We start from the raw sequence: 14,019 nt of genomic DNA, 5'->3' as shown, positions 1-14,019 counted from the left end.
GAGCCATGTCTGGGCTAGTTGACTCAAGCGTTTGGCAGACTGCCTGTGTTAGCACCACAAGGCAGCTTTCGGTATACGAAACTTTCAGATAGTAGATTAACAGGACATACCTGGGTATTACTAGGTAGTCCATCTCTAAAAATATTCAGAGAAAATATTAAATGAAGTGCTGAACTGTCAGTGTTGTTCGAAGTTAATGTATAATTTGTAAGAAACCGTAAAAAAACCTGAAAATTTTGTATTTTCAAGTTGGCTGTGCTTTATCATCAGGTATATCAACTCATTTACCTGTGACCAAATTCGTGCAATCATGCTCCATAGACGGGCCTAGTTATAAATTTTAAGATTGAATATTGGTAGTTTATCTGGCAAACTGAAGCTAATAACTACATTCGCTAAGCCAGATAATGTCTAAGTGATGCATACATTAGTTATTTGTCTTACCATGCTTACTGTACAAGTGTTCAAGGTATTTATTGGTTGGTGAAACCAAACTTGCAAAAATTCGGTCATCTGCTTAATGCAATAATTTGTCAGTGGATGAAACCCATTTTGGGGTAGATTTATTACTAATATTGTCAGTATTAATATGAATATATATGTAAGATTACCAACTGAATATATACCGTACCATTTTTTTCCATATTGTCTCCAGGTTATAAGTAATAGAAATGTGCTCAGGGTATTGTTAACATGTCAGCAGCGTATCTTCACGACATTGCAGAGTCGGCCCTCCAGTGCATCATTTGGTAAGTGATATTTCCTTCTTGAATCAAATAACCATGAACTTTATTTATAACAAAATTATTTTAACAATAATACCATTATGTACCTTTTGTCTTCAGTGTCACGTCGACATTTGTGTGTAATACAGAGGAGGGTGAATGAGTGATACATGTAAATAAATAATCTGATCAAACATCTTCCTGTGTTGTTGTGTGTATTCCTTCAACAGACCAGCATGGGTTATTATGTGTTGTGCTGTGCCAAGATTGCAGTTATTGGTTTGATGCCAGTATCAGTACCTCACCAGTTTGTAGATCCTGTTTAATGCTGCATTCAGCCATATTCCAGCTGTTAGAGGCAGCCTGTAAATACTGTAAATCGTGAAGTTAATGTGTCTCCAAAAGAATGCGACCACTGGACCCTAGCCAAAAATGAGACTCAATATGAATGCGACACCCCCTCCTCTCAAGCATCAGTGGATTTCTATATTAAGATGTCCTCATCCAGGTTTATAATCCTCACCTTAATCCAACCTAACTTTAATCCAATCACACACCAAATAGAACCTCTTATTAGTGCTGAGTAAAGTACTTCTGCAAAAACAATACATGAGTGCTGGCTCGTGTCGGCCTTTGACGCAGTTGCAGAGAACAAGGGTGGCGTCTGTCTGGACTTGCAGGTATGATCAGTGATGACATAAGAGAGTAGAACTCTTGTCTTGACCCCAGCAGTGACAATTCACAGGATGTAATTGGTGCTTGTTTATATACATGTACTTGCAAGTATAGAAGTGCTGCTCAATAAACCGTAGTGTGGAATACATCAGCGTATGTCTAAGTTGGTATTTTTCTTATTGTTGATATAAATGCGATGTTTAAAAATGCGAGGAAAGACCACAAGCATTTTTCGCATTTAATTCATGCTTGCATTAATTTCAAGATTTACAGTAATCGATTACACAGTCAGCATTGATCTACAATGACATGCAATCGGCCAAGTCACTCGTCCGAACCACCTGATCTCTTTAGTTGCCTCACATGACGAGTGTGGGTTGCTGGGGGACCTATATTCTTACAGATTCCACACTATAGCAGTTGATGGAGGAACACTGAGATTACAATGAAAGTACCCAGAAAGTATTATTGTTTGAATCCCTGATTTGCCAGGATCCTGGTCTGAGATCAACTTGTCCCTGTGTTGGTTCAGCGGAGTTGATAAGGAATCAACCTACACCCCTTTGTGCTTTCCTCCCACAATAGCTGACAAAACGTAATACTGTGCAAAGCATTTTAGAACTCTCTCACTTACAGTGCTGAAGGGGAGATTCTGGGGTAGTTTTTCAAATCTCGTCAATGAGCCAAGTGAAATGAGAATCAGGTGGTTAGAGTGTGACCTGGGCACGGATACAAACTAACCAGCATTTGTTTGTTTAATGCCAAACTCAGCAATATTCCAGCTATATGACAGCGGTCTGTAAATAACCAAATCAGGACCAGACAATCCAGTGATTGACATGAGCATTGATCCAAACAATTGGGATATGATGACATGCATCAACCAAGTCAGCTGCCTGACACCCGATCCCATTAGTCGTCTCGTAAGACAAGCATGGGTTGCTAAAGACCTATTCTAACCTGGATCTTCATGGGTCTTAACCAGCATTAAAAACAAAATTTTCTTTCAGCACCAAAATTTATTTCAAACAGGACTAGGTTTGTGCTCAAAAGGTGATATTGCCGTAATAACACTATTGTGTATATAATGCTGGCTTGTATAATAGAAGGTTGTTCATGTAATCAAACAAACAGGAGCTTGACATTGCTGGGTCCCCGTTTCTGTTAGCAGCGGTTTGTGACACGTAGTCTTGGTCTTGAGAATCATAGCTTCCATCAGCAGATGTGGTATATACAGGCAAGGTGCAACAAGTCGTCTCGACCCATAAAACAAAACTGACAAATATAGCTCCAGTTTTATTTACAATGATGCCCAAGGAGAATTCACTAAATGTGTCCTCATTGCCATGATAGTGGCCTGCCCGGGAAGGAAGCTGATCAGAGATAATGAACATCAGTTTTCATTAAGCCGAGTTTGCATTACCATTACTTAGTGACATGTCAGTTCTACATCCATAAAAAATGCCTGTGACTGGCATACATAATATTGCTATTACACAAGTTTGGATGAATTGTAGCATAATTCTACATTTTAACCCATGTCTGTGTCAGACTACTTTTGTCCTCACTCCATCTGATGTTGACCCCACTGTTTTTCACTGGTGAGCCCAAAGTGCCCTCCCTACCTTACAGCCAACAACATGGGGAATGTGTCTCAGCGTTACAGTCTTCAAAATACCAGTCCTTGGACATTTGATTTTAGTTTACAGACATGTTGATAAACTGTCGAATGTGAAAAGTTAGGTGTTTTATTTCTGAATCACAGAGTCTTTCAAAATCATCTAGCTGAATCATTTAATAACGTTCTCATTATGAAAACGAACCAAACAGATTCCCAACTGAAAGCAATTAGTATTGCTGTAAAATTATGTTAAATTAAACCAGCTGGTCACAAAATCGAACATTTTCCAACAGAATATCAAAAACCTAAGACTGTCCTGTTAATCCATGAGTGAATGTATGAATATTGTCTTGCACTAATGTCAGCAACATTGTCATGGTGAGAATATGACAGGTATTGATAATCAGATAGATGTTTTTCATCACTGAATTGTCATTATTCACACCAAATATTTGTGATGTTTGCTCAAGATAATGAGGTGTGAACATGACCAGTATAGGTATACCAGTCTATTCTGGTGACATCAGTGTCCATTCCGAGGTTATTGCTGTTTACTGGCACACCAGGATCGAGACTCAGGATCTGTTCTCAGTGTTGTCATATCACAGACAGCCCATCAGCATGAGGACACACGTTCATGTTGGGTGCTCCGAACTCTTGTAAGCGACGAAGTTGCCGATCTTGTTGCCGTCTTCATCGTAGAGCAGAGCTTTGAAGCACCTGTGGCACAAGAAGGCTGGATTGCTGGGGAGCAGGGGGCAGTCGTAGATGATCCACCTGCAAGTGTGACGCGCATGTTATATCACAGATACAATTACACAAAGTCTTGTTATGGTTGAACTATTAAAAAAAATACTCAAGTGTGTATGAAAAAAATCACAATTCATTTGGTTATGGTGATTTAGTTTGCATAATCTACAGAAATACAGCTTATCTCGAGCTTTGACCCATGTAGTGATCAACGTAAGCCTTCACCACCAGAATATAGCACCTCGCATCTAAAACCATGAAACAAATACTGTACAAAATACTGGTGAATGAATGATTTAATTAGAAACACTGACATAAAGGTGAAAACAGTATCACAACTTCATGATTTGAGGAAAGCCGTGCAGATACTACATGCCAGGTAACCTAAAGTTCAAAGTGCACTTACCCGGCAGTGTTTATCATGCAGGATTTACAGATCTTGCGTTTGTGGTTCATTTCGCGGCAGAGATACGGGTACGACCGCAGGTCCTGGGGATCCATGGGGTGGAGCATGCTGTAACAGGAAGACACATGAGGCACGCACAGCTCGGCACCGGCACTTTGTGAACAACTCAGTCGTACAAGGCTCTCTTTGTTAGGCCTGCATCATCATAAAGTTCGCAGCATGTTTGATTTTTGTTTCCATTTAAAAAAAATAAAAATATCCTTAAATTTTCCAATGGAAATGTCCAATGGAGTCAAATACTGTATTCCAGTATTTTACTCATCAAGGAATACATTGATGTAGGGAGGCCCTTTCCCAGGTTGATTGTACACAACTGTTTATTTGGTTACATACTAGTTTGAACAGGCAAAAAAGAAAGAAACAAAAAAGACACCGCCCGCCTGCACTATATTTTCAAAAAACATTGCCTGAGAACCAAATCTTTTATTTTTTAAAGCCTTCCATAATTGCAACCCTCACATCAGATGAGGGGAGGTGAAATGGGGTTTAAGATTATTGCACTTACATTGTGTTTGTTGTTTGATGCCGCACTCAGCAATATTCCAGCTACATGGCGCTGACTGTATGTCATCAAGTCGGACCAGACAATCCGGTGATTGACAACATGAGCATCGATCCACGTAATTGGGATGCATCAACCAAGTCAGCGAGTCTGACCACCCCATCCTGTAAGTAGCCTCTTACAACAAGCATAGTCGCCTTTAAGGGCAAGCATACACTTATATTGTGACATGTGTGTGTGTGTCTGCTTCAACTGGTCTGGACTAATGCTGGCTTTATAGTGCTAACCAACTGAGACACCATGCCATAGTTTAAAAAGCATACACAACTCAGGCACAGTATACTGACTCCAAGCCAACCGGTCCTTGTTTTAGCCCCTTAATGCCGACAAGTACCATCTTTTAACGTCTTTTGGTATGACACAGCCAGGGATTGAAGCCCTGACCTGCTCTCTGGGCAGACGCTCTACCACTAGACCACGGAGGCAGTAGGTCTGGAAGTAATTCTTTTGAACTAGTAGTATGAACTTGGGGGTCTTGAGGATATGAAGAAGGGTCTGCATCTAGTTTTGCCCCTATTCAGGGGCCTACTCTACCCCAGAACACACATTGGATAATGAAAATAGATTCTAAAATAAGAACATCAATATGAATGTTAAATGTATCTAAGCAGTATTTGTTGTGGATGCTATGCTACTATGACCTGTATAATGGTGATGTTTGGTGATGTACTATAATGTATTATAATGTATTATGATGTATTGTGGTGTATGGTCATGTATTGCGAGGGCTTCCACTGAGAGAGGAGACCTACCGAATGTCGGTGAAGATGAGGAGGTGTTCACAGTCACCCTGATGCTGGTAGAAGTAGGGTTTACCCACCACAAGGTCAAGGTCAAGGAAAGTTGTGTCCTCCATCTTGGCTTTCTCAAAAGGACCGATCCTGTCCCATCTATTCTCCTGACTGACCCACTCTGTTATGGTTCTAAAAATAAACATTTAACAAATATGAATACTTCTGGTAGCAAATGAATAAAACAGCTGCTTCATAGGCATCAGCTTCAGGGAAATCAATGTATCATGGCTGCCTCTTTAGGCCAAAACACAGGCTAATGAGCAGAGGAACTAAACAATGAATATAGTACTTAGTCCATAACTACTAATACTTTCTACTAATAGGTCTTCAGCAACCCATGCTTGCCTTAAAAAGAGACTTGCTTGTCGTAAGAGGCAACTAACGGGATCGGGTGGTGAGACTCGCTGACCTGGTTGATGCATGTCATCGTATACAAATTACATGGATCGATGCTCATGATGTCAATCACTGGATTTTGTGGTCCAGCCTTGATTATTTAGAGACCGCCTTCATATAGCTGGAATATTGCTGAGTGCAGCGTTTAGCAACAAACAAAACAAAACTGATACTTTCTACGTTCTGTCTCCTCCAAAACTGTCAAAGTTGAAATATTTTTCTATTTAACAAATAACACACCTTGCATTAAATGTTGGGGAAAACAATGCTTACAAAATCGCTCATTGCAATTCAAAGGCTCACAAAACTGCATAAAAATATCAACCAATTACTCAGCTTCCATATATTTATTCCTGCTATCCTTCTTCACAGAAAAGAAACCCTAAGGAGATAATTTTGTTGTCAATATGGCAGATAAACGGACATATTCAGTGACTGTTGGTTGTCAGAAGGTGGGCTACACAGACATACTCACTGGCTGTAGTCTCGGTTGTCAGGATAGCGCAGATCATTGTAGAAGGTTCCTTCGATGAAGAAAAACCCTGACTTGTAAATATCCTACAAAACATGTATGCAATACGTCACTGAGTAGTTTGGTTATTTCAAGTATCAAAAACATGAAAATATACAAGTTTGGATGTTAAAACATTTTCATGGGTTTCACAGGAGATGAGTATGCTTTTCAATTACAGTCAAACATTGTTGTGTCGAACTTTGATGTGTCAAATTTTCGGTTGTCCCGAAGTAAAAACTTGGTCCCTGTGCATTCCTTCTTTATTTATCATTTTCGGTTGAGTCGAAACGCGCAGAACTCGGAGTATTTATGTAGGTCTCCTTCCACTTCGACACAACAGTGTTTGACTGTATATGCATTTACTTAAAAGGGTCATTCAGAAAGTGAAAACAGAGCTCTGTATTCATCAGGGGAAGGAAGAATGGCAAACTGTCAGGATAACTACAAGCCCATATATGGGCAATGATGGAGGACCTTCAGGATAACTACAAGCCCATATATAGGCAATGATGGAGGACCTTCAGGATAACAACAAGCCCATATATAGACAATGATGGAGGACCTTCAGGATAACAACAAGCCCAGACACAGGCAATGTTAGAGGACCGTCATGATAACTACAACACCATATGTGGGCAATGTTGAAGGACCGTCAACATAACTACAAGCCCATATATGGGCAATGATGGAGGACTGCCAGGATAACTATAACACTCATTCCAATGTGGAATCTGTACAAAACACATGAGCTTCACCTTTGCATATGTGAACTGTGTGACGTCTGGGTGTGCACTGTGATCGCCGCTGACAGCGTAGTCGTTGGAACACCTGATGACGTCGCGCAGCTCACTGAGTCTGTGGCTGCCAAGGACCAGGTAGGTCTCCGACATGACCAACTACAAACACAGGCCAATACATGTATCCTAGTTGTCGGGAGTGGTTCATACACACCAGAGGTCAGAAAATCGGTCAAGATGCAGTAAATTCCATATTTATGGTCTCAAGATAATGGCAATAATAGCAAGATAATGGAATAAAATGGAATAAAACCAGGTGTTTGAAAGGCAATTATACATATAAGGAAGATAATTATGGATGTCAACTTCTTTATTATGAGGTACACAATGTTTCGGAGTATATGCTTACTCCTTCATTAGGTGAATGAATGCCATGAGGCAGAGAGCATATCTATGTACATGTAAGGACAACTCAAGGACGTCAGGACAAATTAGTCAGTTAATCAGAAGACATTTTTGTAACAAACAACTAAACATTTCATTAAAGAAGTTAGAATTCCATGTCCTCACCCGTGAACTTGGCTGATTGCGATACGGCTTGTGGACTTGGACTGTCAGCACAACGTTGGGTTCCCTGACCTTGGTGTCAACGCCATCTGGTGCCGGATAGCTGAATTTCTCCTCTGTCTAACAGAAACACATAAACGTCTACAGACATCAGGGGGAAATATTTTTCCAGTCGTATCAGTCTCTGTCTGTGTCACTTTTAGGCATGTTATGAAGAAGAAGCTTCTCTTTGTTGTTAGATACATCTTGATGAGTTTTATTACTAGTTACAAATTTAAACAAGAGTTTGCCACTAACGTGGATATATCCCCCGCCCCTGTTGCAGAATTTATGACATGATTAAATCTAAACAAACCCTAACCTTTTTTAACCGAGGTGAAACTTGTTGTTGAAACATCTTGTTACCATGGAAACGTAAAAAATAAAAATTTCTAAATAGCAAAAGGCACCAGTTCAGCATGTACCTGACAAACATGCAAAGTTTCATGAAAAAATATTGAACGGTTTATGAGTTATCCTCCGGAAACGAAACATGACAGACGTACGGAGCCCGTATCTATATCCCCCGCAAACTTTGTTGGGCAGGGGATACTAAAAAATAACCTAAGGAAATGATGGGCCATGAGATACTGGCACATCCTGTTAACACATGCACCTGTGCATCCTAAAATAGAGAAACGCAACATTATATTTATGACCATATGCACCAAGTGCATGTAAAAAAAATATCATTTGTTTTTGTCTGACTAACCCTTACTTGTCCACACATCTTTGAACACCCTCACTGGCTTTATTAACCTCACTACATCACTAATCCCTGCGTTATGTGTAATTCATGACACATGACCTTTTTATGCATCTGTGTTTCAACTTTGAAAAGGTTATGGGTGTAACCTGTTTTTTGTCTGGTGCAACTAGCTTTTCATGTCAATATGCACCTGGTGCAAGCTAAATCAAGTGCCTTAAATCGTACCCCGTGTTTTTACATCACTTTCTAAGATTATCACATTCATATAGCAATGTGCATGCATGCATGAGTTTGCCTGACTGTACTAGACCAGACTTACGTCAGTCTGATTGTGCTTGACCCACTGAACACCATGCCACAATATGACATGGATACCCCACTCCGTGCCACCCAGCAATACTCTCTTATGACATCCTTTGGCATGACACGGCCAGAGGATCAAACCACAGACTTTCCGCTGTCTGATCAGATGCCCGAACCATGTCTTCTACAGAAGACTAGACACAGTACTCTAGTCCAAGACTAGACACAATACTCTAGTCTGTCTCACAGTCCCAGAACCCTATTACTTCCCCTTCCACTCAACTCTTACTGTAATACTATATCCATAATGAAGCAAGTCTAGGTTTTCAATAGGCTCTGAATCTCACATTTCACTGGGGCTTCTTTTCAATTAAAATGTTGTTTGGTCTATCAAAATTATATAATCTCAGAGACTAAGCAACAGTGTAATGACACACGAGTATCGAAGAAAAGGAGTAAGCTACCTTGAAATATCGATACCAGTCAACATAGTTGTACTTCATCTTCCGTAGAATATGATTGTGATATGTCGGGTTCTTCATCCTCTTGTCCAGCTCTGCTGCTTGGTTCCTGGGAAAAGAAAGCATCGGATTCACAGGTTTCCAGTTTTCGTGACTTTAAACCTGTTAAAAATCGGACTTCCCACACGGCAAAAGACTGCAATATTGGTATCACTGCCGGCAGCTTATGATCATACACCTGTACACAGGTGTCAAGATCAGATGCACCTTTGTAGGGCTGGGACGAGTCCAAATTTAATACCCGACCCCCTATTACCAAATCCTACCTAGGTACAAGCTGTAGGTCTTGAGAGTTTTACCGGAACCCTGGCAAAACCTATTTAGATACACATGTAAACTGATCTGATCATGCATACACTGAAGTTGAGTTTTACCCACACATAAATGTCAGAATAACTGTGTGTATAGTCAGAAAGAATGCTAACATCATCGATGTGTATTGTAACCATGGAATTTTATTGTTTTTGTAGTTGAACATAGATCACATGACTGACCATGTTTCCCGGTTGTCCTACTCAGGACACAAGTCACCCGAGTAACCGAGTTACCCATCCAAGCTGTAATGTACTGGAAATTGGAATGTCATCACTGATCATGTTGCAGTGCCATAGCCAGCCGGGGGGCAGTTGCCCCCCTAATTTTTTGGTAGAAAACAGTTTTATTTGAATCAAGTTGGGGATAAGTGATACTTGTACAAATATTTGCCCCCCCCCCCCCCCCCCCCCACCCGTCAAAAAAAGTTAACTACGGCCTTGTGTTGATCATTGGTTTATTGGCATGTTACATCTGATCAATCTAGATCATAAACAATTTCCTGTAGTAATGAATTCTGTATTTTCTAGCAGTTCATATGTCAAAATGCCTGATTTTATCATGATTTGAAATGAAAAATAATTATTGCTGAAGAAAAAGGCCTGAATGTTTTGTGTGTTTATGTGCAATGTGGTTACCATGGTTACATTTAATCATATCTGGATCAAATAAAATGTAAAACTTAAAACAACAGTTGCATGTTTATAAACATTTTCCCTTCAATCAATTATTGACACCTACAACTATGTTACATCTAAAATAATGAAGGCATTTTGATAAAGCATTCAAAATTCGAGGGTGTCCTTGGATCACACTCGAATGGGCGTGTCACGGTCATTGAATTAATTAGTGTCAGGCGCTTCCCTGAGTACCACGGAGTGCACCAGTGACGTGTACACATTACGTCTGTGACTGATTATCTGAATTTAGGGACCCCATGAAATTGTAATTTTTAACATTTGGGCAAGTACCCTGTGACTTTCATAAGACAGCGATAGAAATTGGAATTGTCCTGTAGTCCTTGCCAAACTGCCCAATAATTAAGGTATCCTAAGGACTTCTAAAAATTTGCCTTTTTTAGGGGTTTTGCTAATTGTTGTCATCGTAAGGACTAGTGGGCTAAAACTGTTAAGTTTCTATCACTGGGAGACCACTGTCAGTATAACCAATCATCAGAACATGTCAAGTTAATACTCACTTTAAGGTTGTCAGGTCGATATCACTTGGAACAGTCTCGTACATGACTTTCCTGTCAAGGGTGTCGCTGCTACTCATCAGGGTTTCAGGGCTGTAGGACAGACACAGTGGCTTCTAATGAGTTTCCCAATAACCAATCTCGTTAAAATCAGATCTTAGTTCTCGCTACTGCTAAACAAAGATCTGAGGACATCCAATTACGGGTCACATCAGAACGATGTTTCATCCAACCAATCACAGCGTCGCTTACCAGATCATGAAAGTGACAGTCAGAATGTGTTTTCTAATCATGCAACCACGAAATAATTAACACGGGGTATTCCGAATGACAGTTACAGGTTTTATGATTATATCCATACAATCTAGGCCACCTGTAAGACATTCCAGAATGTTCTTATCACTTTTAAATATTTTATTCGAGAACCCGTCAAAATATGTTTCGAAACTAGTGTCGTAAAGCTCGAGAATGCTACCTTCTGATTGGCTAATGTCGATTTCTTGTCAGTCATTTCATTAGTCGATCAAAATTCGCGAAAGGTCGTTCTGACGTGACCCATAATGGGATGTAGTCAGATCTTTGTTTAGCGGTAGCGAAAACTAAGATCTGATTTTAATGAGATTGCACAATAACTAGCAACAGTATTCACAGGTCCAAAGTTGGTGATATTGTGAACTCTATTTGTTCATACCTATTTGACTTGACTATTATACTTCATTTGACCTACGAGATGCACCATTTGTCTCGTGCAGGAATAACGTGTAAAGTTTGGAAATCACATGCAGCATGCTGCATATCGTGATAAGATTAAAGACACTCTTTGGTAACACTTGACAGATTGTTAAGTTTTGTTCTCAATTGGTATACACTGGAAACATCTCTTCTTAACATACATATTCCTCTAATGTTTCTATTGTTCGCCTTTCTTTTGGTAGTGAGTATATATATACTGTTAAGACCAAATTAGTTGGTACACCTTGACACTCTTCTGTTTTTATTCGTATACCACAGCATAATGTGTTCAGGGCCAGTTCAGGGGACCAGTACAGCAGCAATCAATCCAAGTTGGAATGCGGTGAATTCGTAGTCACTGCCAACTCGTAGACACAATTTACGGTGAACTCGTACACAAACTAGAAGTGAATTTGTAGTTACATTTGTTGTATTGGAATTGAATGACAATATTTACCATCTGTTTCTTTCACTCACCTCAACAGTGTTTTGGGTTTTACTTTGTAACTACTACATAATAAGAAAAGAAGATCATTTAGTAATTGTTGAGCGGGGTGGATTATTGTTATAATTTCTGTATATTTGAAAGTATAAATTATTGTGAGTGGCTAACATTAACTGTAACTGTCCCGAAAGTTTTGTGACACCCTGTTGATGAGATAAAGGCTACTTTGCATGTTGCTATCTTTATAAGTAGTAGCAGAGACCATATATCTATTATATGGTCTCCAGTAGTAGGCGTTTTTAGGAAATGGTAACTCAGTGTCAGTCAGTGATTTTTAGACCATAGATACATGTCTTGTTATAATGGTCTAATTGACAGGGTGGATTGGGGTAGTGTGTTTATCTAACAGCAAAGACTGGCTTGCATCTGTCTGGACTACTCAGTGATATGCATGCAACTTGACGAGATGTGGGAGATTAATTTACTAAGCTTTCTTCATTAGACTATTGACACTGAGTGATCATATGTAATCAAGGTAACAGGGTGTGAGAGATTATTCATTTAATCATGTATTGACTGGTTTGACAATATGTGAAATGAATAAAAGAAACATGCCTCCTTCATTTTAGTTGTTTGTTATTGGTCTGCCCAAATAACTGCATCAAGTAACTATTGCAAGTGTGTGTCACTCGCAGTTTTCACAGTACTTTCCTGTTCGCAAATCTTTCCAGATGGACAATATTTTGTTGTGATAGGATTTGCAGGATCCTTTGTAACTATCATAAATAAATGATCAGCTAAGTATCTACAAGCTGAGATGTACAGTTGGTCAGAAGTGAGGATCTATGCTGAAGGAGATTAAATGTCGCTTCCGCATCTATCGCTATTAAAGATAACTGGCAGAACTTGCATGACATTTGGTTCGAAATGGACAACTGCGTAAAATACGAGCAAGAAGTGAGGAAGCGTCATAATGCATGAAATATTTATTTTCATTCAAAATTTAAGACTTGCCACACATTATTCATATGAAATATTTATTATTCAGTTATATTTCTCTATTGTATTTGTATTGTACGTTTCACCGTAAATGTTGTCTACAAGATGGGATTGGCGACAAATTCTCCAAGGCTACTAACTGGTTTGGTTACAAATTTACCTGCAGCCATTCATTGATACAAGCCCATGTTATCTGTAATGTCTAAGAATGCCAACATCTTCGAACCTCCCACAGGCTTATATGGACAGGTTATGCGCAGGAACTTTTTTTAGAATTCTCAACTTTAACAATCTCTCATGTATGTGTAGTATTTTGTATAAACCAAACTCATCTATTTCTAAGGTACGATATCTCTTCACACCATTAAAATCAGATCTTTTACTATACAAAGTTTGTTTAACACGGGGACGTTATCACAAACAAACATGTCGAAGCAGCGGACTTGCCTGCACACTTCAGATACTTCTTTGACAGTGTCAGTCGGAACGTTCATCATGGCTGATATAGATTCAATCTCGCTATCATTTGCAATAATTGAATATTTAATCTGGTCGCCCCACTGCTCAAGAAACTGTCGAACGTTAACCCTGTTTTCCCCGGTTTCTGAAGCAATGGGGGTCGCCATTTTGTATGCTAAAATATGGAATGTTCAATTTAAAGCGAATATAGTTCTAGATTCTATGCTCTTGATTATATGCGGAGTCAACAATCCCCGGTAGTAATCTGAAATAATAAGCTTAACACATATTTGAATTTTGATACGAATTTATATCTGGAAAGTATTATTCAAGAAGTATCGAAATCACAGCAACAGGTGCCCGATGTCACACATTTGATTTGAACCTTTTCGATTACCCGAGGAAAAACTATTCAGGGGGTGGTTGTCTGGACCCTCAATTGGTCTTCTGCATGACTACGATAGAATAAAGATTTCAGTAAATTTAATCACAATCATG

General features: G+C 39.4%; 1 protein-coding gene across 1 annotated transcript; it reads right to left on the bottom strand.

Moving 5' to 3' along the window:
* Nucleotides 1-2,479: 2,479 nt before the first annotated feature.
* LOC139469737 (snRNA-activating protein complex subunit 3-like) lies at nucleotides 2,480-13,688 on the bottom strand. The gene is made up of 9 exons (XM_071252007.1): nucleotides 13,510-13,688; nucleotides 10,890-10,979; nucleotides 9,323-9,428; nucleotides 7,811-7,927; nucleotides 7,259-7,399; nucleotides 6,465-6,547; nucleotides 5,552-5,722; nucleotides 4,178-4,285; nucleotides 2,480-3,798 (listed from the first exon to the last, which is right to left on the bottom strand). The coding sequence occupies exons 1-9, from the start codon at nucleotides 13,686-13,688 to the stop codon at nucleotides 3,657-3,659; spliced, it is 1,137 nt and encodes a 378-aa protein (XP_071108108.1). The 3' UTR covers nucleotides 2,480-3,656.
* Nucleotides 13,689-14,019: the final 331 nt, after the last annotated feature.

This window comes from Haliotis cracherodii, unplaced genomic scaffold, assembly GCF_022045235.1.
Source record: "Haliotis cracherodii isolate W230 unplaced genomic scaffold, xgHalCrac1.p SCAF_1, whole genome shotgun sequence".
NCBI classification, from domain to species: Eukaryota; Metazoa; Mollusca; class Gastropoda; order Lepetellida; family Haliotidae; genus Haliotis; species Haliotis cracherodii.
Note: the sequence above shows the minus strand (reverse complement) of the source record. Positions and strands in the feature narration are given on the sequence as shown.

What these genes read in the sequence shown, in the direction of transcription:
- LOC139469737 (XM_071252007.1), bottom strand. Translation starts at nt 13,688, where the DNA reads ATGGCGACCCCCATTGCTTCAGAAACCGGGGAAAACAGGGTTAACGTT. An exon ending in ATCGACCTGACAACCTTAAA is followed by an intron (nt 9,429 to 10,889) that starts GTGAGTATTAAC and finishes TTCTTTTCCCAG; the next exon opens with GAACCAAGCAGCAGAGCTGG. An exon ending in CTCATCTTCACCGACATTCG is followed by an intron (nt 4,286 to 5,551) that starts GTAGGTCTCCTC and finishes TTCCTGTTACAG; the next exon opens with CATGCTCCACCCCATGGATC.